Source organism: Sesamum indicum, linkage group LG3 (genome assembly GCF_026168435.1).
Source record: "Sesamum indicum cultivar Baizhima isolate 11 linkage group LG3, ASM2616843v1, whole genome shotgun sequence".
Classification (NCBI taxonomy): Eukaryota; Viridiplantae; Streptophyta; class Magnoliopsida; order Lamiales; family Pedaliaceae; genus Sesamum; species Sesamum indicum.
In genome coordinates this window covers 24,152,824-24,180,770 of record NC_142659.1, presented here as the reverse complement: position 1 = coordinate 24,180,770, position 27,947 = coordinate 24,152,824, and the positions used below count along the sequence as shown (strand labels likewise).

At 33.6% G+C, this 27,947-nt stretch overlaps 2 protein-coding genes and 1 pseudogene across 3 annotated transcripts; 2 read left to right on the top strand and 1 right to left on the bottom strand.

Moving 5' to 3' along the window:
- The first annotated feature begins 45 nt into the window (after positions 1 to 45).
- On the top strand, positions 46 to 16,000 carry CTF18 (P-loop containing nucleoside triphosphate hydrolases superfamily protein). The gene is made up of 23 exons (XM_011075472.3): positions 46 to 924; positions 1,692 to 1,753; positions 2,533 to 2,670; positions 2,803 to 3,078; positions 5,412 to 5,498; positions 6,029 to 6,130; positions 6,245 to 6,310; positions 7,135 to 7,245; positions 7,321 to 7,382; positions 7,953 to 7,997; positions 8,389 to 8,462; positions 9,622 to 9,689; positions 9,905 to 9,973; positions 10,068 to 10,168; positions 10,239 to 10,320; positions 10,407 to 10,485; positions 10,577 to 10,664; positions 10,742 to 10,895; positions 11,171 to 11,356; positions 11,480 to 11,539; positions 13,400 to 13,701; positions 14,329 to 14,434; positions 15,631 to 16,000. The coding sequence occupies exons 1-23, from the start codon at positions 243 to 245 to the stop codon at positions 15,682 to 15,684; spliced, it is 3,054 nt and encodes a 1,017-aa protein (XP_011073774.1). The 5' UTR covers positions 46 to 242; the 3' UTR covers positions 15,685 to 16,000.
- A 534-nt stretch (positions 16,001 to 16,534) lies between these two features.
- Positions 16,535 to 18,269, bottom strand: LOC105158728 (cellulose synthase-like protein D1 pseudogene; annotated as a pseudogene). The gene is made up of 3 exons (XR_016064383.1): positions 17,734 to 18,269; positions 17,267 to 17,654; positions 16,535 to 17,173 (listed from the first exon to the last, which is right to left on the bottom strand). The product of XR_016064383.1 is annotated as a cellulose synthase-like protein D1 pseudogene (transcript).
- A 3,025-nt stretch (positions 18,270 to 21,294) lies between these two features.
- Positions 21,295 to 26,589, top strand: LOC105158650 (F-box protein At2g02240-like). The gene is made up of 3 exons (XM_011075471.3): positions 21,295 to 21,812; positions 24,735 to 24,844; positions 25,972 to 26,589. Exons 1-3 carry the CDS (start codon positions 21,552 to 21,554, stop codon positions 26,354 to 26,356), a joined length of 756 nt encoding a protein of 251 aa, XP_011073773.1. The 5' UTR covers positions 21,295 to 21,551; the 3' UTR covers positions 26,357 to 26,589.
- Positions 26,590 to 27,947: the final 1,358 nt, after the last annotated feature.

The following is a 27,947-nucleotide window of genomic DNA, read 5'->3' as shown; positions in this document are numbered from 1 at the left end:
AAGTGTCACGCTTTTTGAACAAGTGTTTTATGCAATTGAATAAGCGTTTGTCCCCATATCGCTTGTCTTTCTAATCATTTCCCTTCTTGCCGCCCATTCCCTTCTTTCCCGCCACAACACGCGGGGACACACACACACACGCACACACAGAGCAGCAGCAGCAGCTCTCAATCTCCCTCTTCCTCTCTCTCTTGCGCACACACGCACTGAACACAAACAGAGTATAGTCTTGAGGAGGGACAATGGATATTCCTGATTTGGAGGAGCTGGAATGGCTGGAATCCCACACTTTGAACGATCCGTTGGACGATAACTACGAGCTTGAAATCGAGCCCCCTTCACCTCCTTCATCACCCGAAACAGATAACCCACCCAAGAGACCAACTCTGTCCCTTCCGCCAAAGCCCTCACCTTTTAAACCCAAACCCCAAATCAATCCCACTGCCAAGAAACGCCTCCTATCCGACCTCCCCAAGTCGATATTGTTAGATGTGGATAACATTTACGACTTGGACAAGAATGTCCCGTATGCAAAAAGGAGCAGAACCGAAGAAGAGGAAGCCCGGAAGGAGAAATCTGCTCAGTCCAAGTGCCCGGATGTGGCGCTGATGGTGGGTGGTGATAGGAGCGGAGGTGTGGATGGCCCGGCAGATTTATTGAATGGAAATGTGGTTTCTGTAGAGAATACTGAAGGGAGTGATGATGATGAGGAGTGGCTGAGATACTCCCCTCCACGGCGTATTGTGGAGGAGATGGAGACTCAAAGAGAGGAGAGGATATTGTCGAGATATGCAACGGAGATAGAGGGGGATTGTGTTCCAGTTACAGGTTTGGATGGGGAGAGGGTATATGCAAAGATATGTAGAGTTGACATGGATGAGGACGAGAGAAAAAAGATATTGAGTGCAAGAGGAGACTTTAATGGTGAGGCTATAAGCTTTGAATTTGATGTTTTAGCCTGAATGGAGTTTTCATTCCTGCAATTCGTTTCTTTTGTGAACAATGTTTTGGCTGCTTTCTGACTCCATTCTTTTCCTAACACTTAGCTTGAGATAGTGACCGCCAAATTCATATATGAAATAAATGCTGCCGTGTTATCATGTTCCTTTTTCTTTCAGTTTACTCTTAAATGCACTTTCTTTACATCATGTGGGAACAATTCGATATTGTGAACTGAACTTGAAGTGGATTCAGCATTGAAAGTTAGGATACATATAGGAGTTTCAGCAGAAGTCAGCAAAAGCTGGGGGTTCTAACAAAGAATGTTCTGACATCTACAGATTCTCATGAAAAACTTCAGACTTGGTGGATGATCCATTTGCCTAGCAATAAATGACACTCTATATTACAAGGATTAGTAGCACTTTATTTATTCCTTCAGGCAAACAAAATATGATGTTCCTTTACAACCGACTGTAATCATCTAATATTAAACAAATTTTAGCACATGACAATTTATTGTTGCAGTATGGCTTGGTGCCTTTTGAACATTTATCTAATGTTTTACTTGTATGTTTACAAAGATTTTGAGTCCTACTATCAGAAGGAAATTCTGAAGCTTGAATACCCCCTCATCAAAGTGCTATACTTTACTCAGCTGTAAACAACATTGCTTACTTTGACTTACTGAATGCTGGAAAGCATCTGGAAAACTGATGTTATTGATTAAAGCGAACTACAATCACATGCAGGACTCATTCAGGAACCTGTTAGAGTTCTCATGCAAAAAGTTGAGCATGAGGAGTTCACAAAGGTAAGTTTCATCCTGCTCTATGAGTTTTGCTGAAGAAGTATTGTACTTCTTCTTTTCTGCTCTTCTTGTTTGCCTTGTCTCTATCCCAATAAAATATGACAAACTATTTAACAAATTTCTGTTATAATATTGGATCAGGACTTATTCTTTCTATTAGTTTATCAGTTCTTTTTCTTCGACCACAAAGAGAACAGTTAGACTTGTTTTCACTGAGGAATTCACCCCTAGAATGAATATGTTCTCTATTTAGGTCTTTGAGTTCTTATTCTCTGTTTAGAGGTGCTAATTCCACCTTGGGGATACATTTGAAATTGCAATAATATTATGCAAAGTACCTCAATTCGCTTCATTATTTATGTTAGGTTTGCCTAATGATGCTCTTGGCCTGAAAAAAGAAGGCTCAGGAGGGTTCACCTTATCATGGAGTAAGCATGATACTGCAATCTCGCACCAGAAAATTTAGTTAATACCTTCAAAATATTAGGGTGTTATAGATTAAATTGGTTAAGCTTACAAAGGAGCTTTGGTGAGACCAGCTAAAATTATTTGGCTAATATGTTTACATGTTTTAGACACTTTGAAGAATTAAAAGATCCTCATCTTAATTTCATACAAGTTGGGACCTTCAAGCGCAAGTTGATTTAATGGCTGGTATCTCATTGAATTTTGACATATGATACAACCAACCATAAGATTTTGACTTGTGGCCAAAAGGTGTGATTCAATGTTGATTATTCATAAAATAGTGTTCTTAAGTTTTTTCATGTTTCTTCTTGAAGGCTTTGCAAGCAAGTGGTGAAGGTCCCACTCAGGTAGTTCCTCTAAAAGCACCAGTGACTGATCAGCAACTTTGGGTGCACAAATATGCTCCAAGTTCTTTCACGGAGCTTCTCAGTGATGAGCAGACAAACCGTGAGGTTGTTTTGCATTTTTTTTTGTTTCTTATCATTGTTGCTCGTTCCTTAAGGATTTCTCAGAGAAATTGTAGTGACAGTTATTACTTGAAGATTTTCCTGCCATTTGTCTAATTGTTTGTCTGTTTAATGCAGGTTCTCCTATGGTTGAAACAGTGGGATTCCTGTGTTTTTGGATCTGAAATTACGAGTACCACAGACGATGTGTTGTCTGCTTTGAGACGACATTCTTCTGGCTCTCAACATTCTAAACAATCTTCGAAGAGTTATTTTGGGAACAAAAAAGAAACCAGATTGAGCAGAAACACACTGGGAGCCAGTAATGATTTGAATAAGGAAAATAGTAGTTCCCAAGGCATTCAGGATATGAGGGCAAACAGGCACAAAAGTTTTGGTCCTCCTGAACAGAAGGTTAGTTAATATCATATGTCGTCCTCTACATTATCATGCCATTTTGTCATAACATCTCTTTTAAGTTTATCTTCCATTGATGCCAATTTCATTAAAAAGCTGAACTTGTGTCGTCTTAATTTTCACTATTGTAATCTGTTTCATTTGCAATTATGTATTAGTTACTGCATCTTTTTACTAGCTTTTGAGGAGCTTTTTGTCTTTGAAAAGGAAATATTGTAAATGATCACATCAAAAGCTATGCCATGTATCTGGTTGTGCTCAATACAACAAATATAATCTGACTCAAGTCAAGAATGGCAGCTAAAGTAAATTAGGACTGATAAAGTTGGAATGTAGTGCCAACTTGCCTGATAAGAGAAATTTGGATGCAGAATGTTGTTCTGAAAATAAATGCGATAGCCATCTCACAGTCACTTCTGAAATCATCCACTTTGTGATGCGTGCTAGACTATGTCATGCTGGAAAAATGAAAAGTTGGAAACAAATATTGTCACCGATCAATCAGGCCATTGTAAATTTGTAATGTTTCGAATTAGTAACTACTTTACCTTTTCTGACTTTGGTGCTTCAAAGTTCTAGGCAGAGTTTGTTTCTATAGCACTATGTTGGAACATAACCAACTAATATTGCTAATATGAATTTGACCTGTTAAGGTGCCCGCTACGGCTATGCAATGTAGTTGGGCTTTCATGTTGATCCGAATGAATCATCCTCTCTGCATAAGTAATTCTTTGCCAAGCAAGAGGATAGTAAATTACAATTTCTATCTTTGTAGAACATGTATTTCTATAACTATGAAATTCATAAATGACATTTCCATAATCCTTTTGTGGTGGTGAATCTTGTATATGTTCTTAAGACCCCTAAAAGCCCACTGAAACCGTATATGCACATACACATGAAGACACGGTCATTAATATTAGGGATAATTACATCGACACCGCTTGGGAGTAGTTGAAATACTCAAACTACTCCGCTACTATTAATAATTACACTGAACAACCCTAAAACTGTCACATGTCTAACACTTGCCCCCTATGTTATGCTGGAAAATACTGAAGCAACCACAGGAAAATGATGAAAATCCAATTTTTGCCCTTGGGCTCTTGGTGAGCAATTTGACAAGTTTTGTGAACAAATATTCCTTCTATATGAGAGGGTAGATATGATATTATTACATTATTTGGAGGGTCAAAATGTCATACTGCCACAAGTTTGAAATTCTAATTTTGTTTTCTTGATGCCTTAAGATTTATATATATATTTTTTTATTCCCATTTTAGTTTAAGTAACAGACATGACAAAATTGTACTTCTAGTCTTTAAAAGCGTTTGAAGTAAAATTATTTATATTAATCACATGAGTATAGTAAAGCATTTGTCCACTAAAGTTTCTCATTTTGACCAAGAGTTTATGTCAATTCCTTTTTCTCTAATTAATTATTTGATTTTTCCCCAAGGTTGAAACTTAAATTGAATAGACTACAGATGGTTATCTTCTAATTCTAGATAACTTCAATTGCCTTGATATTTTTGTACATATTTTACTTGGATTATAGGCAACACTTTACGCACACACATGTATGCATGTATATGTGTATGTGTGCATCACACATGTTAATCTCAGTTAAGAAAATGTCTTAAATTTTAATTTTCCTTCCCCCAACTCTCCCCCGTGTAAATCTTGCTTATGCCACTTACTGATGGCATGCAGATTGTGATTGGTTTTACAAATATAGTTGAGTTGTTCATATCTTTTGTGATTCAGACGGAAAAAGCAACTGGCCATTGGATAAAACTGTTTAAATTGATTGACCTTATGCTACATTTTGCTACATTCCAGTGTCATACTCTTGGAGTTTGCTGGGCGTTCTTACCTAGTTTTGTAAATATCTTACTGAGTTTTCTTCTGTGTTTCTTACAATATATCTATGTGCTACCTAACTGTCCTTATGGTACATATAAATATTGTAGGTTTCTATTATCTACTTTTAGTGCTTGATTTCCCATTGTCATTTTAGTTCCGCTCCTCCTTTTATGTTTCTTTTTTTGCTTAACATTCACATATATAATTATTATATACTTTTCCTCCATTAGCTTATGATTTGTCTTCTCTAATCTACTGATACTGGTGAAAGTAATCTTTACTATATCAGTGAGCTGCTCCGGGTGTAGGATTACTTGCAGCATGGACGAGTAACCCAATTGCTCCGAAATTACATGTCTTACTGTTAACTTAAATTATCCCTACATTGGCATTCATGTCAAATTTCCAGGAGTATTTCTCTGACATTTGTATGAATGTTAACAAAAAAATGATAATCATCACAGATTCTTTTGCTTTGTGGTCCTCCTGGGCTTGGAAAGACAACGCTTGCGCATGTAGCTGCTCGGCACTGTGGGTACCGTGTTGTTGAGGTTCAATAATTTTAACCTTTTTGTTTACCTGAGCTCAAGTTATTTCTGGTAGCTTCTTTATTGTCAGGCTAGTTGCGGAATAACTTTGTTCATTACTTGAGTGGGAATCAGTTTTTTAGTTTTTTTTAACAGAATAGCTTTTTGGATAATAAAGGTACCTTGTGTGATATTTGTCAACTAAACATTTTGATCATGAGGTAACTTGAAAGCCATCATCCTGTCCATTTTGTTGTATTATATTTTAGATATCCTTATTTCACTGCCAACACTTATGGGAAGTCATCTGTTATGACAATACTTGGCTTGTATCAGAGTTGATTCTGGTTGCACATAAGCTCTGATGCTCCAAACATATGCACTTGGTTGATGGTTTTCCTTCAATGTAGACCTGCTGCTTATTTTGCTTTGTTATGCAAAACTTTCAGTTCAACTGCGTATTGTGATGAAGTCCCTGAAAGCTGCCTTTAAATTTGAAATTCTTACAATAAACAAGTATTTTCCATTTAATTGGTTTGTTATTCCTGTGACAGATTAATGCAAGTGATGACCGGTCATCAGCAACCATTGAAGCTAAAATCCTTGATGTGGTTCAGATGAATTCAGTCATGGCTGATTCAAAGCCAAAGTGCTTGGTTTGTTTCAGTGTCTAATTGTTGCAATTGTGTAAACCTTTCCACTCTTTCCTAGTTCTGATTCCGAATGGTTATTGTGCTTATGCAAAACACAATTGGGTACTGTTTCTTAAGGTTATTGATGAAATAGATGGGGCACTTGGAGAGGGGAAGGGTGCTGTGGAGATCATTCTTCAATTGGTAAGTTATGTAATGTTTGAGCTATTACTTGTTGCCTATTTATGTTGCCCTCATTATATCAGCAAATCTCATACGTGTCAAACAACACTTTTAGTTCTCCTCCTGTAATCCTGCACATTGATTTGTTAAAAGATGTTTTGTTGCAAATGATGATGCAGAATTTTTCATGTTTTTGGTCATTCCATTTGCAATTGGCACAATCCTAGTGTACTGTGTCTGTATTGCAAAATTTTCCAAAGGAATAATTCTGAACATATTGAAACTAACAACCACATTGCACTGCACTTAAAGTAAATAGAAAAGGATCTTCTCAAAAATCAAAGTCACTTACGGATTAATGGTCTTCACTTTGTTTCTTATAGATACTCTTCATATAACCTCCTGAGAAGTGAGGTCCCAGTTGAGGATATTTTAAGTTTCAAAGCATTTATGCATTGGTTGAATTTGGAAAAACAATGATAGCTCATTTGTGAGTCACAGTAATATCAAAACTTTATACCTTCCTTTACGTCTCCTATTCTGACATTCCCTCGTCACTCGATTGCGTTTAGGATGCTTGCTACTGTTTAAGATATTCTTAATCTTTGGATTTGATTTTCATCTTTTGTCCGAAAGGTTCGTTGCTATTCTGCATTAGTTGTGATATTTCTTTTGTGCTAAATGTTTCAATGCATTGAGAAGATGCAACTGCACCTTGGTGAAGTTCGTATAAAGCTGGTAGTAATTCGTGCTCTCGTTAGTTCTCGAACTTCAGGGAGTGGCGGAGCTTTGCAATGTCAAACATTCACTTCCCTTAAACAATAACACGAGCCATAATGATGCAGGTATTGGCTGACCGAAAAAGTGATACTGGAAAAGAAAATATAGATCAAGAGGCACATTCTGGTCGGAAGTCTTCCCGTAAGAAGCAAAGAAATTCACAATTATTGAGACCTGTAAGTATGATTAAATGTCATAACATTGGTAGTATAAATAGATTTGACACTGAGATAACTGCGTGGAGGTTGCAGGTTATATGTATTTGCAATGATCTATATGCTCCAACATTAAGGCCATTGCGTCAGGTGGCCAAGTAAGTTCCTCCAGTATATTTTGTTTCGTCTTTGATGAATCTAAAGCATCGGGATCAATCTTGGACTTCAGATTAAGATCAAATTAGCAGAATGTGTTTTTTCTTAAAGTTCCAAACAATATGGGTTTTTATGCTAAAAGTAAAAATGAGAACAAGAAAAAGAGGTACTCTATCCACCATCCATGGCTGAGTAAGCTGAATTATATATTACAGGTATAGTGAAAATTAACGCAGGACCTGATATATTATACATCATTGCTGTGACGAGAGAATGCATATTATATAAGAGTCCTAATGTTTATTAAACTGTTTACTTGAACATTCTTTTGAATCCAATTGTCATAACTATTTGGAGAATGGTTTTCCTGGTGGGGGTTCTGAGGCACTGCTCTCAAGCCCTTTTACATGCGCATTTACTAGTATTAAAATTCAAATGTACATTAGCTATTTTTGTGCTTTAATATTTCAATAAAACCATATTCCATTAAGTTTTCTTCCATTGCAGGATTGGACGAAAACCATTGTTATGTTATAAAACAATATCTTATTAATTTTTTCGTTCCATTGCAGGGTCCACATTTTTGTTCAACCGACTGTGAGTCGTGTCGTAAACAGGTATTTTGTTTGAGTTTTTTGTTCAATAAATCATTTTGTCACTCAACTGATTTTTCCAGTTTGCTGGCTGCAGCTATAAGATATGCTTAATTGCTGGGCTAGTAACACTTTGTGTTGGGAATTTAACACTCTTGAGTTGATGTGGTTCCATTTAATTAGTAATGTGTCTATTGGAAAATTCAATTTCATTAGGTCATGTATATTTGACTTTTTCATTCAACCTGGTGAAGTATGTTACTGCGTAGTATTTGTTTTTAGTTGAGATATAAATGTCTTTTGAATCATGTTTGGTACAACTATCAGTTGATGCAATTTTATTCAGCCTATGTTTGATATTATATAAAAGCTCTCCTTTACTGTCTAAGCTAAGTGCATAACTGTTGAATGATAGGTTGAAGTATATATGTAATAAGGAAGGTGTGAAGACGAGTTCGATAGCTCTTTCTGCACTAGCAGAGTATACTGGTAAGTCCTACTTCATTTATTGATTTGCATTTATTTCACAATTTTAATATAAGGCTTTGTAGGATAAAAGACAAATATTGCATCGTAACATGTTAGAGAAAGATAGAAAGAGGCTTGATATACAAAAGCTTTTTAAACATACCACACCATACAGTCATCTATAAAATCATTGAAAGACAAAAACCCTTTCATTGGTTGAAGTTGTAGTTGTTGGAGGTATGTCTTGGTTGGATTGGGTGGGGTCAGATTAGGTCTGACTCAGAAAAGGAAAAGAAGAAGAGGTATTAGGAGATAGTAATACTACTGTGTACACCTTTTAGACATTAGATTGTACATTCAAAATTGTAAAATTTCTATCCAAATAAAATAGTTAAATAATTTCTTTTATATATGTTATTCTAAGTATAAGGAGTATGCTAAGAATTATACATTTTCAAGTGTCACTCGATGATTTAGGGGATATATATGCATATATCTAAATTTTTCATGATCATGTATGTTTTAGCTTCTAAGAGGTATTTTAGTTAGTTTGCGCATTTATATGTTGTTTTCACCTTTTGACATTTTCAATTCAGTTTACATGTCCATATGTTATTTTTGCATCTAGCTGGATTTGTGATTATTTGTCATTTTATACTTTATTTTTAATCATTTAGCGCATATCATAATTTTGTGTGTCTGTGTGTGTTTCTTACATCTTTCTATTGTGTTTTTTTTTAGTCATCTTTACATGCTTATATATATATATATTTGTTGTATACTTACCGCTTTTGTATGTTTAATTAGTCTTGTGTATTTTTAGTCATTTTGAATGCTCATACTTATTTCTTCATCTTTAGATATTTAGTAGTTTTTCACTTGATACATATAGTTTTAATTTTGAAAAATATACTAATCATTTTGCTTACTTGACATAAATTAGAGATGTGGGTTAGAATTTAAAAAAATGACAAAAAACTTCATACTTCTTTACATTTTCAGAAGTTGGTAAATTTCTAGGGGTGTTCTTTTTTGGAGCCAAGATGGAATCTGGTTATACTGATTTTCAGTAAGGCATGCTGCCTCTAGATTATCATAAATTTCATACGTTATATAAGATCCAAATATCAAACAGTTACTCTTTTGTGAGTTAATGTATTTATCATTTTACTTTCCTCAGAGTGTGATATACGATCATGCTTGAACACACTTCAGTTTCTCAACAAGAAGAAGGAAATTCTCAATGTGGTATGACTTTGACATTGCTGCCTTGTCTTTTTTTACGAATCATATTTTTCATGCAAACTTCATTGGACTAAATGGGTCACCATCCAGTAGACACTGTTCTTAATCATACTTGCTGAAGGATAAATGCTCTTTCTTGTCCTTGCCGATAGATAAATATGAGTTCATCTAAAAAAATTTGTTTACCAATTTTACTGATTGAACTTTTCTGCTTTAAGATGGAGATAAGTTCTCAAGTGGTTGGTCGAAAGGATACATCTAAAAGTGCTTTTGATATATGGAAAGAGGTGAGTTAAATAGCTTGTTTGTCACATTTCGAAGTCATTTGTCATCTACCTTTACTTATCGTTCGCAATTTCCTATTTTCTTCTTTGTATAAAGATCTTCCACAAACAAAAGGGGAAACGAGCGAGGAAAGCTAACAATTCTGTTGGCAGCATGTCCAAAGACTTTGAGTTTCTCTACTCTATGATATCTAACCGGTAATTAGCAAATTATCTATGTACAGAGATTCAAGTAAAAATCATACTTATCTTCTATTTTTCTTCCCAGCGGTGACTATGACTTGATATTAGATGGGATTCATGAAAACATTTTGCAGCTACGTTATGTTGATCCTGTGATGCAAAAGACTGTAAGACTTGTCAATTAAGTGTCTTGTTCCTATCCAAAAAGCCTGGAATACGCAGACTAAACATTTTTTGGTAAATTATCTTTTAGGTACAATGTTTGGATAATCTGGTTGTTTCTGATATAACTCACCGATACATTATGCGCACGCAACAAATGTCTCTTCATGGTAATAGTGTTCTAGCCATCTGCAATTGTTTAATCAGCTTTCACATGATGCTTATCTGGCCCTAATTTTGCTTTTAAACTGCTTTCCACAGTTTATCAGCCTCCGATTGCAATAATTATACATGGTCTGATAGCTCAACTCGAAAAGAAAGATATTGAATGGCCAAAGTCTTTCCAGAGGTATATGAATAACCCATAAACTTGTTTTCTGCACCATTTTTTGTATCATTGCATGATATTCAATTATCATCGGATAGACACCGGACAATGTTGGCAGAGAGGATGGACATGTTTCATACATGGCACAACAGGATACCACCATACATTTCGAGGCATTTGTCAACAAAATCCTTTGTAGAAGACTCAATTTCTCCGATGCTGCATATTCTATCACCACCTACCCTAAGACCGGTAAAGTTTGTTGTTAAACATTTATGCACCAACTCATTTTTGTTAAATTTGCAATTTTGTGTTCACTGCTGCATTTACTATTTAAAATAAAGAATCTAAGGGATCAAATATCACTTTAAGCGCCTGCATTTTTCAGCTAAGCTTGGCTCACAAACATCTAAGGTTTGCAAAACCAAATGGAAGTTGTTCTGTTTACGCCAGTTGTTGGATTATCATGCATCTATTTCCTTGGTTGCCAGTTGTGTATTTTTGACAGGTGCGTACTCCATTTGCAGGTTGCATTGCATTTACTTTCAGACAATGAGAAGACTGATATAGGGCAGTTAGTAAATAGCATGGTCTCTTATGCTATAACATACAAAAATGTCAAATCTGATCGAGGTAGTTTGAGACATGAAGATGCTTTAGATGCAACCGCACTTTCGCTTGATCCGCCCCTTGTTGAATTTATACAGTTCAAGGTTAGTATATTGGTCATGCAAATCAATCTTTTATTGAATTTCACCTCTAATTAATGAAAATACTTGGTCTTATTGCTTAGGAACTATAACCTTTATTTATTTGGTTTCTGTTTGTTCAAGCAGGGTTACATATCATGTCATTTTGATCTTGCCTTGGCAGTGAAGCAGGTCTTGGTTCATGAGGTAAGTGAATGTTCGAGGGTTTCTTATTGCTGATGTCATAAAAAGTGATAAATAGATTTTCTTTTCCCGCGATATTGGAAAACACTCAAAGTGATTGTTTAGCTAACTCTACTCTGGCTGGCTGAAGATATAGGAATCACTAGGATGTGAATATTCTTCAACGCATTGTTAGTTGTCATGATAGTGTGATGTCATTAAAGTTGTGTTTGGATGTCAACTCAGTTATAAGGAAATAAAGCAAAGGCAAGTATGCTACTTAGTTACATCATCTTATCTATACTATTACAGAGGTATGAATAGTATTATAGGTTTCATTTTATTTTTCACTAGACTAAAATTTCTGTTGTTTAATATTGTTTATAATGGTATTTATGTTAATTAATATTATAATTATCTGAAACTTAATTATGGTAATATCTTAAATTAATAAAATATATAAATTGAAAAAAATATTGAATTTAGATAGTCTTCTGAGAAGATTTTGATAGCTTATTGAATAGTGTATATTCATTTCTAACTTGCTAAATTCCTGTATAGTTAGCTTTCTAAGTACATCTTTTTGTTATGTGTATATACTTAACTTTTTTTTAAAGAATCTACATACTTTTATCTTAACATATCTATGTATCGATATTATATGTATATATTTTACATATACTTATATGCATAAATACTATTATAAGAGCAAGTATAAACATCAGTAGTTTATTTTCTAATGATAAGAAGTATCTCCTAGTATCTATTAGTAATTACATAAATATTTAATATTTGTAGGATAAATTTAAACTTCCAAAATTTAGTACTGAAAAATGAATAAAATATTTATTATAAACTTATTTTGTAAAAATTCTATGGATATGCAGTAAAAATAAAAAACAAGAAGACAAATAAAGAGTAAAAATGTGCACTTGAATTCATGAAGGACTAATAACTATCTTATGTTTCTGGTATTTTTGTCTTAAATTATTTCTTTGTATTTAATTTTATGGAAAACGTGTCAAAATTGTTTCTGCTTCATTTTCTTAGAAAAATAAATAAATTGCTAATTAAATTGATTTAACAATTTTACTTAAAATTAATCTAACTAAAAGTGCACCATCAAAGATAACCATGTTCCATATATGCAATTTATTGAATATAATATTTCTTATATTGAATAAAATTTCATATTAAGATTACTGAATTAGGAACTTAGATACTAATTCAGTGATAAAGATTAACTAAAACTGCACTGTCAAAGATAACTATGATCCCGTATATGCAACTTATTGAACATAATATTTCTTATATTGAATAAAGTTTCATATTTGGATTCCTAAATTAGGAACTTAGATACTAATAAGAGCGAATATGTTTGGTAAATCAACTGAACTGAAATTGAAAATTTGGTACATATTGAAACCGATTCAAAAGATACGGTTCCGTATTCAATTTTATTTTCTTGGAAATTCGGTATTTGGTTTCAGACTTCAGTGTCGGATTATCGAACTGTACTAAATACTGAAATATTATTTTTCTACGCACACTTTTATATATGAATTAATTTTATATTATTTTTATTATTTTACTTACTAAAACTTAATAAAATAAATAGAAGTGTAATAATCATTTTTATTTTTTAATTTTTTTATATTTTTAACAAAAAATTTGGTTATCGAATGCCAAACCAAAATACCAAAAACAAATTATGTAATTATGGAAACCGAACTGACCAATTAGGTATTCGATTTAACATTTTCGTGTGCCGACTTTTGAGAGTGCTCCCTTAACTGTCTCTGAAAAATTGTGCATCCCAGTGATAATTTTTGTCATTTAGATGATCATAGTAGAGATAGTATTATTTATAACGATGACCTGCAGGTGGAAAAGCAGAAGATTCTACAGGGTAGCCTCTCCAAATCTACCCATCTTCACACAAAAGAAAATCATGCCTTGGCAAAGGATAATAGTGGAAGTGGACTATCATCAAAATCTAGTTATACGAACGGATCTGATGAAAAGAAAATGGACAGGAAAATTTTGACTGCTGACAAGTCTGGACTTTCTGTCTCTTCCAATACGCCAGTTGCAGAGTCCAGTGGTTATTCTACCTCTATCGATGGAGCAAAATCAGTTCAAAGGACAAAAAGAACTTCTCGTGGCCTGGCTAATTTCTTTGATCGGTATAATTAGTCCTTAGGCTATCTTCTTCTTCTGGACCATCTTTGTGTAATAGAGATGATAATTGTGAATGAAAACCTATTCATGATTAGAACAGAAGAACAAGAGAAAATTCACCTTGCAAAAGCATTTTGAAATTTTCTTAAGAATTAAGCTTTCTAATATAGATGAAGGCAGCCAGACTCGTCTGATTGGCCCTTCACAAGTGCTTTCAGTTTTCAAGACAACCTAACCCATAAGATTCTGATTTGAATCTTGTTCTGCATTTTCTTCAATAGCTGCAAGAGATGTGGCATTTGGTTATAACATTATCATATGTCGGCAATATTTTGCTCTTTTACTTTATCTTGGAGTGAATTCCCCTCTCTTCTTAATCCGAAAACAAAATCCAGGAAAGTTACTAAATCAGCTCTATGTAACTGCACATCATACTATTTTTCTTCACTCAACTCTATGTGCAAAATATTTGTCCTTTACTATAAACTGATTGTTGAAGTTGTATGTATTCTTAAATCTTCTTATGTGGAATAAGTTTTAGATGGTTACTTTTTGTTAGTACTTGCTAATAGTTTTTTCTACTTCTGTTCTATTTTGCTTGGATGTTATAGATTTTTATGCATCTTTGCCAGGTTCAGGAAGGTCAGCAATGAAGATTCTCGAATTAACACCAATGTTGCGCAGAGGCCTGAGACAGCACAGAGAGATTCACACCCCTTATTGTTCAAATTTAACGAGGTATGGAGTAAGTTGCTTTCTGTTTTCTTTTATTCTAGACTTTAATTAAATAAAGCATGCTTTGCCAAATCAACTTTAGATCTGACTAACTATGAGCTCACTCAGCCTCAAGCTGGGCAGATGATTTAGCACTTGTCGCTGTACTATTTTGCGTCGAATTATCCGACAGGTTATATAGTGGATCCACCATTAGTCTACATGTTTTTACCGTGTTTTGCTCTACCATATATTGGATTTATGCCTCTTAGGATCAGGAAAGAAATTTAGTTTCTTATGCTTAAATATCAAAACAATGACTGCAGATCTACCTTTACATCAGCGAGACCATGTCAAGACAGTATACCACTCAACTTTCACACCATTATGAAATAAATTATCAGAATCGCCTAATCACAAGTTTGAAATCTACCAATTGACTTCAGGACATGAGAAATCCCAGTTTTGTACATAGTAGTACAAATAAGCAAGTAGCAGGGGCACACAACCAATGAACATATGGTTGCAAACATCCTTAACCCAAGTAGCAACATGATAATTGAAATAAACCCAGAGCTGCCCAATTTTAAACCATCTTGTGAGTGCAGACAAAAGTTCCCTAAATCACCGACATCACCAGCATGACTGAAAGCCTATGTGAGGTACCATATTTGAAACATGGAGCATATTTGTGAATGTCTTGGGACTCTGCTATAGTTGGGGTACTGGACTGCAGCTTCAGCCCAAGCTAGGGTTTGTGCTTTGGGCCTGATTCAAATTTCGGGCTCTTTTCTGGGTAGCTGGTCTTAGGTGATGTTGGAAGCCAGATTTTGGGACAAAAGTGCTGCACGGAATTGTACTATATAGAAGCATAGTTGTAGCTGCTTGAGCCCCACATGTACAATTTGTCAAGAAGGTTATGAGATGCTAGCAGTATAGCAAGTTGACCACCAGCTCTTCAAAACCCATTTTATCATGTGATCTTTGTATGTAAATTGTGATGCCATAACCTGAAGATTACAGAATCATATTTCGTCATGGAATCTCATAGCAATTAGGCTATTTTACCATCAGCGACACCATTATTACTAGCTAAATGACACAGGTATACCATCTTCCATCTTGTGTCCTCTCTCTCTCTCTCTAGTCTAAACTTTAAATTATCCAAATACTTTCTGCAGGTTATAAGATAGTTATATCTTTTCCTTGGTTTTATGTAGGGATTCACAAATGCAGTAAAAAGACCAGTACGCCTGCGTGAATTCCTTCTGTGATCTATAGTGTTGTTATCATATATTGTATAGTTGACATTTCTTTGAATAGCATCAAGTGTTGTTTTCTTTGCTCGTTCTGGAATAATACATGATAGGTTTTGTTTCATTTTGTTATTTGAAATGGACCCACACATCATAGATTGACACTTGAAACAGTTTTATTATTCTTAGGCTAATGGTGCTGTAATTTTTAGAGGCTCAGAGTGTAAAACAATATGAAGTACACAGTACTTGGAACAGGAACTAGTTGTTCAGTGTTGTTCTGAGGACCAAATCCATGTATATAAGAAGCCTGTACATCTGACTACTTTATCCAGTTTTGCGTTTCAACTTTGTTCAATCTCATAGATAGCTGACATCATCGATCAGTAAATATTGCTGTGTCTAACATACTGTATATACTTATTACAAAAGTGTGCTTGGGAATATATCACCAAGTGACATCCAAGATGTGTGATCGATCCCTTGAAGAAACACCATTTTTCTTGAGAATTTTGATTATGATGTGACCGAAGTCCCATCTCCCTGAGGCCCCTCATTGTTCTTGACAATGATCCAGATCAAAGAAATCTTAATGAAAAGAAGCCCTATCCATACGAATACGATGGTGAGAACTCCTCTCCTCGTCAATACCTTTGCAAATGGATATATGTGAGCCAACAACCAGAAGGTGAAGAATGACCCTCCGAAAAGCTTGCTCCATTGTGGTATCAAGCTGTTTGCCGTTATTGCTGTCCCAATTGTTAGTCCCACAACGTTCGGTGTAATGATAAGTACTGGTACTACGAGCAGCCAACTCTACGTCACTCTGTAGAGATCAGCATATGTATCATCCTCATTTTCACTGGCGGCGGCGGGTTCACTAGTGGACCTGGGCTTGATTTCGATGCTTGTTATGACCTTGAGCAGTCCTTGTAGCAAATTCACCAGGTGGGTACTGGTTCCACCTATGATCCAAAACTGCTCATTTCTCCACCACTCCTCCAGCCCTATCTCGGCAGCTGTGTTGTTAGCTAAACGATCATTTGACTGCTACTTGTCCTTTTCTTTTTCCATCTTTCATTTGTATCAACAAAATTGAACGATGAGCTAAACGGTTCTTACCATTGAAGAACACTGTATTATTGTTAGCATATCCGTCGGAGAGATTTATCCCGTCAAATCTTTGTGGGAACTGTATATAGCAGACACGATTACCAGCCCGGTCCATCATATAGCACTATTAGCACATCCCTTCCCTTATAACCTGAGAATTACAGATATACTGGTCGTAGCCCATGTTTAGAATGAATGGTCCATCAGATAATATAGCAGTTGCCCTGACCAGAGCATTCATGGCTCCAGCTTTTTTGTTATCTTCATAAGATTTTCTTTTCTTAAGTGAGACATAGGCAAACAACGGGAGCAGGATATCCACAGTAGTGAAGTCCAACTTCCCCTCTTCGTCAGTGCCCTTTACGGGATCTTTGTCAGGCCCCTTTCTCATAATCTGTGCCGGAACAATATCAAGACTTTAAGTATGAAGAAAATTGTAAACATATGTAAGCCCACAAAGTTAGAGAAATTATTTGCTATTAATAACCTGTAAAATCCCGGGATGGTCTCCTTTGGAATGATATGCTGTGGGATTGTACCATGTTCCAGGCCAGTGTGTGCCATCTGCCATCCATCTGGCTCTGGTGACTTCAGTCTTCATATCAGCGGGCAAAACTCCATCCTTCTTCTCCATAATGGTTTTTCTTTCCTCCAACTCCTCTTCTCTGTTGTGCCTTTCACACCGCTAAACGTATTTTTTCTGGTAGACCATTGATCCTCACCATGAACTCGGCGTACCACCTCTTTATCCATCCCTGATCCTTCACAAAATCAGGCCGCTCCTTGTTTTTGTCACGTCCTTCTTTAGGTTGAAGTAACTCTTTGGATTTCTTGGCTCAATGTTGTGCTTCCGGCAGAAAGGCACCCATACCTCTCTATATTTTAGGTTATTATAGACGATTACAGTTACAAATATCAGAATATAATTTTATCATGTATGAAAGTGTGACATACCTCAGCAAATTTGACAGCCTCAGCCATGGTCTGAAAGGTAAGAATTGAGCCACCGTCGTCCAATAAGTAGATGGATACCTTTTCGACTGGAAAGTCGATACAAGAGCGGACAGAATAGTGTTAGTAGTGACTGTAGGTGGTTCTCTATCAGGGTCAATTGTTTTTACGAATACATCAACACCTGGAAGATCTGAACGGCCACTTGGATTGTACAAAGAAGGCATGTCGAAGTTTTCATTGAGAGCATATAAGTCTGCAGTTCTATTCATGGGGTTGAACTTTGGAAGTACATCAAGAAACCAAAAAAATCCAGTTGCTATCTCACATATAATAGATAACATCCATAGCCAGATAACATTCCTGTTCGGGTTTGATATACGCCATACGACATAGACGATCGGGCCATCATTCTGATAACAATGAGCATTCTGTGCGCGCACAATATATATTAGAGAACCGTTTGAAGTTGACAAGTGCTTACAGCAAGATTTGAGGATCTTTTTATTGGATACATTGATGCTGAAAAACAATCCCATGGCTCAAAAACTAAAAATTTGAACAAGTGTGTGCTAAAAACCCCTGCTGGAACCTGCAGTTTCCTTGTGAGTGGTTTCCAGGGCTTGTCCATGAAATCTTGCATACTCGTTCCTTTATCGCAGTTGAATCCACAGTTGTAATTGGCATGTTTAAGTTATTAAATTGTAACAATAATTAATTTAAAGTATGAATGCCAATTCATAATGGAATCCATAGATTAGACTGAGTGAAATAGAGAAAAGAGATGTTGTCCGCATAGGAATATGAAGGAGTTATTTGGGTCTTGGTAAGGTTATAAGGTATATGTGGGTGTTAGAGTGATTCCTCACTTTACTTTGTCTCATATAGTAAGTTTATTAGAGAAATAAAGTCCTTATATTGAGATACCCCACACGCACGCCGCCATCACTCAACCGTCTTGGCTGCGGGCTTTAGGGCAAATGATGCTAGAGCCTATATAAAGGCTTAGCCGAACCTCACTTTAACACACCAACAAACAGATCATTCGATATTTTCTTCTCCGCTATCTCTCTAAATCCGAGTGTTTTCTTGAGTTTTTTTGGTTGAGTGAGTATGTTCGATGTATTTGCAATTTAATGTAATATTGAAAATAGAACCGTTTTATTTTTAAAAAAATTGCGTAATATTCGGTGCAAGATTATGCTGGTATCTGGACAAAGAGATAAGTTCTCTATTTAAATTTCTGTTAAACAACATATCTAACTGTTATTTGGTTTGTTCTAACGTCTTTGTTTTGCAAATTGGCTTTCAAAACTGATAATGTTATACTATTAATATTATTATTTGATTGATTTCAAACGCACTATGATTGCTTGATTTTTTCAACAATCTTGAAGAAATTATATTGATTTTGAAAAATCAGATTTGGTTGGAATCGATTTTATCAATTGTTGTTGTCAAAATTTAAATCGAATTTCTGTTTTTTGAAATTCAGATTTTTGTTTGTTAAACTTTCAACGTTTAGTTATTAAAATGGCTGATGGTGTTTCTGTTGCTATTCCTATTACACCAAAGGTTGTTTGTTTGGTCTTTCGGATAAGTTTTTGGGCCATTTTGTCAAATGCTGACATTTTAGGATGAAAATATGGTGAAAAGACTTTTGTCGGTGATTCAGGTGACTATACCTGAACCAACTGATATGAATCCTAAAATGCTTAGTGGACTACTGGACTGAGTGGGATCCTGTAGGTTTAGGGGCTGTTTTGTCAGCAATGTCAAATACATTCTTTGATGTCTATTGTCCAGCTCATATACTGCAAAATCGTTATGAGATAAGTTGGACAAGAAATACCATATTGAAGAGAAAGGGCTCACAAAAAGCTCTATTTCCAAGTTCATATTGTATCAGATGGTCGATGGAAGGTCTGTAACTGACTAGACGCATGAGATATCAATCTTGAGCATGCTCTGTATGATACTCAGATGAAGCTTTCTGAGAAGTTTTTGGTTATGTTGATAGTGGATAAATTTCCTAAATCTTGAGAAAGTTTTAACATGACACTCAAGTGGGTAAATTACATTTTTTTTTATAAGAGGACCTATTTTCAATTTTGGTCCTATACTATAGATGATTCACACATTGCATCTCATATATGTATATTTTTTCTATTTCAAGACACAAGAGGGGCAGCCTAAATTGCTAACGGTGAATGCTTTCTGTTAGGTTTGATGCAAATTTGGAGGAAAAATGTACCAATAATGAAAATTTGGTGGGAAAAAACTTATTTCTTCTTGTTCTTCCTCATATAAATAGTTGATTTATTTTTTCTTCTCTTTCCATTTAGTAAAAAGAAAGTGTAAACATGGTTGCAAATGGAGAAATTTTTTGTCACTGTGGAAGGGTTGCAAGTTTGAAAAACTTATGGACCAACAACAACTTGGGTAGGTAGTTTTTTGAATATTCGAATAAAAGAAGCGAGTGCAGCCTTTTCAAGCAAAAAAACTATGACCATTTATTTCCGCAACTACCTTTGGAAATCCTCTCTAGATTTGGGATAATTTTTTACAGATGATTCTCGTCAGAACGAATTTTCAATCATATAAAATGAAAACCGTCGAAAAATAGTTACAAATTAAATAATATAAACATAAAAACAAACTCGTTAGAGTCAACAAAATTGTTCATTTTGTTATTGCTCTGTGAAAGCATTTTCCAATGACTTTTTGGTGTCCATCAAAATTACGTTCGACACGTTTTTTTCCATGGAAAGTCATCCGTTACAAATTATAAATTTTCTGTCAATCCGTCGTAAATGGCGTCGCTACTAAGAGTTTTTTGTTCTTTTTAAATGTTTGTATGCATACGTGCATATATTATTGTAATACGAAACACATCAGCAACATGTAATATAAGGTTGAAATAACCAAACTCCTTCCTTCAAAACCTCAACATGGAGCTGCAATTTATCTACGAGGAAAAATTGTATGGTTCGTTCCATATCTTAGGATATTTTTTTCATTTATTACAATTTTCTCATATTACATTTTGTAAGTAGAAAGTTTTCTCAATATTAGTCCTCATGTACGTTTTTCGTCTAATAATTATAAAAAAATATACGAAACCCACTAACAGCTCTACTAATTATTGGACGAAACTTACGTGTGAGGACTAAAATTAAAAAAAAATTAAACTTACTAAATTGAGAAAAACTCTAACATGTAGGACCAAAAATTCAATTTTGGGTACTTATGAAGTTGAGTCTCTACCCACGGCAGAGTCATAATTGGAATTCAAATACAAGACACCTTCAAATTCTATCTGTTTGTGTGACTAAGTTAGGTAGGAGTATTGGCAACTTTATAAAATTCATACCAAACTAGACCGTAACAAAGAAAGATAATTAATAGATTGTGGACAAATGAAGTCAAGCTCTTTCATTTTTGAAATGATCTTTCTAGTTCAACTGTCATTGACCATATTCGATAAGTAAGGGTTAAATGCAATTCTACGTCCGTGATAAATGAAATGAGCTAAAAAGTCTCTTATAGAAAAAGAATTAGCAAATTATCCTCATGTGTTTTAGAAAATGAAGCAAATTACCACCTTATTGATCGTTGTAATTTGCTTCATTTTTCACAACACAGGATGTAATTTACTGTTTTTTTATAGGGTATTTCTTATGTCACGGGATAAATTGTATTTTTTCCGAATAAGTAATAAAATCTCTCTTGCAGCATATATATAGATATATGTATATCCATCGATCCGCACGCATGCTTTAGCCTCTTGAAGACTTGAAATTCTTGGAGAGAGAGAGAGTATGGAGGGTTTTGGAAGGTTGCCTGAGGAATGTATATCAGAGATTATGTCATACACTTCAGCTTTGGATGCTTCAAGATCATCAATACTGTCGAAAGAATTCCGGTCGGCGGCCAGTAACGACGTTGTCTGGGACAGATTCTTGCCGCCGGATTATGAGGATATCGTCTCAGCATCAGTTTCTCCGGTCACATATGATACCAAGAAACAACTGTATCTCAGTCTCTGTGATTATCCTATTCTCATCAATGGTGGCAAAATGGTAAGATGATGATGATGATTTCAGTGTCATTTCCACATGCTGTAGCCTTTATAACTTTCAAATTCGTGTCCAAATTTGCATGGAATTTGTTAATTATTTCCCCAACCATTAATATGAAAACTGATGATCTGTTTCTTTATTCTTAACCATTAACCTGTATTCAAAAGTTGCAAATTGTAGCATTTGGAATTATGTGTTAGTGAGAATGGTTCAAACTATGTATCGTTACCACAAGAAATATAATATTTAATCATGATTAATTGTTACAGTTAAAAATTAAGGTAAATTATAATTAATTTTCTTGGAATTTGGTATAATGACGAATACTCAGCTTTTCGTTGTTTGAAAAATTATAAATAGTCTCTGATGTTTGATAAATTATATAATCTTTGGATGGGGTTCTGGAATTGTCAATTTTGCTCTTGTTGTATTTTTTTTTAAATATTAAAAGGTGTAAAAAAATTGAATGAGGTGGATGAATTTTTTTAAAAAAAATTATCCAGTTAGTCCATAAAATAATTAAAAAATAAAAAAGTAAATAAAATTTATAATTAATAATTTAAAAGGGTATTTTGGTTGATTCACCATAAAAAAAAATGGATGAAAATCTAACGGTACTAATGAATTGGGTTAATTGTTAGACGACTATTAAAATGAAGGAGTATTGTATTTTTTCAAATAATAAGAAGATATTTATAATTATGTCAAATCTCATAGGAGCTTGTTGTAATTTATCCTAAAAATTAATAGCCGAAATAAAAAGCCATTGACCACGACCACACAATAGTTGTTCTCTGTGGTTTTTGTCGAGTGTGGCTAGTATATTTCTAATATCTAAAAGCCATGGAAAAAACATTTATTATGACTTATAGCCATGGTAAAAAAAATTATCATGGTAAATATAAAATTAAGTTTTTACATCAATTTTAATTTAATCATAAATAATAATAATTATTTATCACAACTTTAATCCATAACCAATAAAATCATAGGCAATAGCTATTTCTTTTCCTAGTGTATATTGGTTATATCAATATATTTTTTATGATAATATCAAATATATATATCATTTTGACACGAACACTATAAAATGAACTTTTTCCTTTCCAAAACTCGTTGCAATATGATGTATTATTACATCTATACAAATATAGAAAGGAAAATCCCTCCACACTCACAAACGACGGTTAATGACACCGTCACATTAATTTTTGTGAAGTAAAAGATGTCTTTCATGATAAATAACTAACTTATTCAACTTTTTAAAATTTACATAATTGATAAATTATTATTTTTCTGTCTTTGTTTTATTAATGCAATATACTGATTTATATATTTTACTCTTATTTATAATATATTGTAAAGCGTGAAAGATTTATTCTATTACTAACAATTTATTTATTTTTTATTTTCATATTAATCTATGTAACTTATATTTTGTTTTAAGATTTTACTAATTTTTAAGAACTTTTTAACATACTCTAATATTTTTGTTTTCCATATCCAAATAATATCACTATATGTTGTATGTTAATATGTCCTGACAATTATAATACTAATTAATAGGTTTTTTACTATGAAAAAAATAGTTGAGTTGCCTGGAAATTACAGAGTCATGCATTTTCCTTCAATAAGATATAATATGACTTTTTATCGTAGTTAATCATCATAATTAAAAATAAAAAAAATAATAATTGCATAATAATTATTAATTATTATTTTAAAATATTAGCCATGATTAAAAATTATAAAAAATATTTCTATCATAATTAAAACCATGATAAATATTAATTAATTATAATCAAAATTTAAATTTTACATTAATCAAAATAATTGTTGATGAGTCTATTATATGGCAATTAATTTCTTGAGTTAGGTATGTTTTAGTGAAAGGAAACCCAATAATTCAGCAATATTTTACGTCAAATCAGGTGAAGAGTAGTCAAAATTCTTTTCTAATTAACATTTTTCTTGTATTTCCTAATGATAAACTAATACAGTTCTATTATTATTATTATTTTTTTATCTGTGTTTTCGTGCAAGTATGCCCTTTTATTTATGGTTAATTATGATAATGTAATTGTCAATGACGCTGAGTTCAGTTAATTTCGAACTTTGCTATATGCGTGGGATGGTATTCGACTGCATAATAGGTGTTGTTTATATTTTGTTTATCTGATATTATTGATTAGGGTATATGATTGTTTTAATTGTCTTTGTTAGATATTGATATTTGATAGGAATAAGGAATAATTACACTCACCTCCTCTGAGATTTGGTGTAATTATACGTAGACCCTTGTGGTTTGGGAAATTACATATAGCACCTCTGATGTTTGCTTCCATCTAACAAATAAGTCCCTCCGTTAATCATCAAATTTGTTGATATTAAAAAAAAAAAACTGAATGAAAATTGATATTTTTTATTATACTGACTTATTGCAGGTCAAATAATTTTTTTTCTAACTAAACTATCTTATAACGGTGAAGATGTACCTCCTCACATGCATTATGAGGGAAGAAGTATGAGGGTAATTTTGTTATAAAAATATTTCTTTGATCTACAATAAATCAGTAATAAATCAATCGGAGGTAAATATAGATTTTTTTCTAATTTTTTTGTTAATATCAGCAAAAATCGGTGAATTTTGACTAACCAAGGGACTTATTTGTTAGACGAAAGTAAATTTTGGTACTGGATATAATTTGACAAACCACAGGAAGTTTACATGTAATTACACCAAATTTCAGGAGATGAGAGTGTAACTATCCCTAGGAATAATTGTAATCGAATTATTTCAATTAATAATAGTTCTGTAATTATAATCAAATTATTCAATTAATAATAGTTCATCGCTTTCAACTTTTTTTAATAAAAAAATTATGATAATGCAATTAATGATATTGCTGGACTTGTAAACAGAGCTTTTGTCTTGACAAAAGAAATGGAAAGAAATGTGTTATGGTTGGAGCGAGGCAACTTCTCATCTCTTGGAAGAGTTGTTGGGATTTTACGCCACATTCTAATTCCAGGTTTGTTTTACTCAGCTTTATGGGTGTTTAATTTTTATTAATTAGCCGTATACGCACACGCGATGCATAATTAAATAAGAAAATAAATTTAAAATATCAATATATATAAATCAATGTGTTTAAATTATATATTTTTATCAATTTTAATACGTAATATCAAGTAGAACAAAATTGAAAGAAAAAGATCAAATAACATATACATATATCATCTAGATAAATGTATGATTCGAGATATATAAATCTAAATATTTACAAAAATATAATTACAAATATTGTAACGAAATTATACACATTTTCTTTTTCCTACATTGAAAGAAAATTAAATATATTAAATATTATAATAGTACAAATTTGATTTCCTCACGTACTTGTATTCAGGGATATCCGCACACCATTTTTTGTAACGATCTTAATGCTATAATTGTGTCAAAAAAAATATATTATGTAAATATAAATATATTTCTAAAAGAACGATGCGTTTTTTTTTTTTAAATTGATTTTATGCCATTTGGATATGAGAATTATTATGTCCGCTTATGCGTTTTCTAATAATAAGTCCAAATATATTTATTAGAGAAAGTGGTTTAATTATAAGGAGGTGTAATAAAATTTGATAAGATCGTACCGAAACAAAATACTTTAATCCAATTTTTTTTTTTTCGTATTTTCAATCCATAAAAATATATAATATTTTTTAAAATATTTTATGAAATATAATTATTAAAAAATATTAAAAATATTGTCTAATTAATATGCTTAGTATATCCTTAATACAAATCGAAGTTAGTCATTTAACATTTGACAAATTATGTAAAAAACGCACAATAACTTCCATATTGACACAAAAGAAGGTTTTTTTTTATAATTAGTATAGATCTCAACGTGCCTGATCTTGAACTTAGTGTTTATTTTTATGCATTATGATGAGTTGGGTTTTGAGCTCGTGATTGAGCAGGCCAGACCTGCATTTCAAGGTGAAATACAATTTCACTGTCCAACAAACACAATCACAATAATCATATTCTGATAAAAAATATCAGATAAATAATATTTAACAACGTTTACTATTACAGTAGACAACGCATGCTATGCAGCAGAATAATATGCTAACACGAAAATATATGCAGATTTTCGGAGGTAGCGGAGCTAAGATCTATAGGATGGGTTCATATTGAAGGCAAGACAACAACTGAAATGCTGTCGAAGGACACCGAGTATGCAGCTTATTTGGTGTTTTGGGTTGGGAGAATGGATGGCCTTAAATCATCAAATACAGTAATAAGATTTCGTAAGGGGAAATCAAAAATCGATACGATGAACGAGCGTTTTGAATCCAGAGAGACTGGAAAACTAGCAAAGATGAGAGGAGATGGATGGATGGAGATAGAGCTGGGGAAGTTCTACAACGACGACAGTGATGATGGGGAGGTGGAGGCATGGTTCACTCAGATCAGTAGCCCTATTGGAATGTCTGGACTCGTCGTTGAAGGCGTTGAGTTTCGACCTTTGTAGAAAAGAGAAAAATCTCTCAGTTTTCTTTTAATAGACACACACAACAACTCAAAAAAACACCAATAGCAATGTTGTTGTTTTTGTAATTCTAAAAGGATAGAATTATATTTTTAGTCATATAATTTTAGGTTGTTAGCACTCAAATCGAAACAAGATGCGAGAATTCTCGATAACCGTAAATGTAGGAGTATTTTTCCAAACTAAGTAAATTTTATATTTTGTAATTATTATTATTATTATTTTTAAACACATTCGCAATCTGGTGAAAGTAAATTCGCAACACGACGCGACCAATAACTGTAGTGTATTGGGATCTGTTTCACCAATTACATCAACTTCTAATCTTGAAAACATGAACACGTGATCCTCTCCACGACGGCGGAACGCTATCACGTGTCTTGGTCTCGTGAATGATACATGGGAATTGCCTTCAACTACTTAAAGAAAATCTCAAAATCAACAATGTAGAAATTTTTCTCTACATAACCCCACTGGATACCGTTGCTTTATACGATCGTCCCATATGCGACGGCCACGAGTTTTTAATCACAATTTTATATCGATTTGCATTGTTATAAAAGTAGTTCAGTGACAAAAAAATTATTTAACCTACAATAAAAAAATAATAAATTAAACGAGTGGGGGCTCCCAAAGAGGCCTTAAATGACATAAAAACGGCTACTTCTATTTCCATAGGTGATCATAGAAACTAGTAGCAGTTAGCTAATGAGGACAGCGGGGTTGGCCTCACCTGCCTATCCGTGGACCATAAAGCACTAGCATCGATACTAGACGAGACGGCTATGATTAGTATTTTCGGAGCTATGATAGTAAGGGGTGAGGGGCTCGCAGCACACCATTCATTCCCCAGTATATTTACTTTCGAGTATTGAATGAGGAACAAAATAACGTTGAATTTCACTCAGTTTTTTTTTCGTTCACATCAGCAAATTCATTGAATAATTCTGACTAACGGAGGGATTTATTTATTAGACGCAAGTAAAAATTGAGAATACTAAATATAATTTTTCAAATTATGTATAATTATATCAAATCTTGAAAATAAAAACTAGGAAGAATAGACGCATAAATATAATAGGAAGGTATGGTGATATAGAGGTGTGATAGAAGGAAACATGGTTGGTAATTTTGCAATGGATTTGGAAGTGAAGGAAGACGGAATTCCAGGGCAGGCAAATGTCCAACTCCAAGAACCAAAAGTTGATATCATTCTGCCACCCTTTCCAACGACTTTATTGTACGTCCCTCCTCTTTTCTTTTTATTTGTGGAACAAGTAAAAATAGGACAACCAATATAACAATATCTCATAATTAGGCACATATATTAATTGTTTATTTTGTTTATTAATCTATATTCTAGTAAGAAAATAGTTGTAAACAAAAAAAAATTAAGAAAAATTTAAGTATAAATTGTAATGTTTTTTTGGAAGGAAAATGTAAGTTTATATTAGAGGCGATAATTATTTTAGATATGATTGAACTCGCCTTGGATCAATCCCATTCGGGTCTGAAAAATTAAAGGCGGCAGGTAGCATGGTCCGAAGTGGGTCTCGGTTCTTTAAGGACTCAC

Excerpts from the sequence above, each read along its gene's own strand:
- CTF18 (XM_011075472.3), top strand. The coding sequence starts at position 243 with ATGGATATTCCTGATTTGGAGGAGCTGGAATGGCTGGAATCCCACACT. Across the intron at positions 925-1,691 it reads TGCAAGAGGAGACTTTAATG|GACTCATTCAGGAACCTGTT; the intron begins GTGAGGCTATAA and ends AATCACATGCAG. Across the intron at positions 5,499-6,028 it reads GTGGGTACCGTGTTGTTGAG|ATTAATGCAAGTGATGACCG; the intron begins GTTCAATAATTT and ends TTCCTGTGACAG.
- LOC105158650 (XM_011075471.3), top strand. The coding sequence starts at position 21,552 with ATGGAGGGTTTTGGAAGGTTGCCTGAGGAATGTATATCAGAGATTATG. Across the intron at positions 21,813-24,734 it reads TCATCAATGGTGGCAAAATG|AGCTTTTGTCTTGACAAAAG; the intron begins GTAAGATGATGA and ends ACTTGTAAACAG. Across the intron at positions 24,845-25,971 it reads ACGCCACATTCTAATTCCAG|ATTTTCGGAGGTAGCGGAGC; the intron begins GTTTGTTTTACT and ends AAATATATGCAG.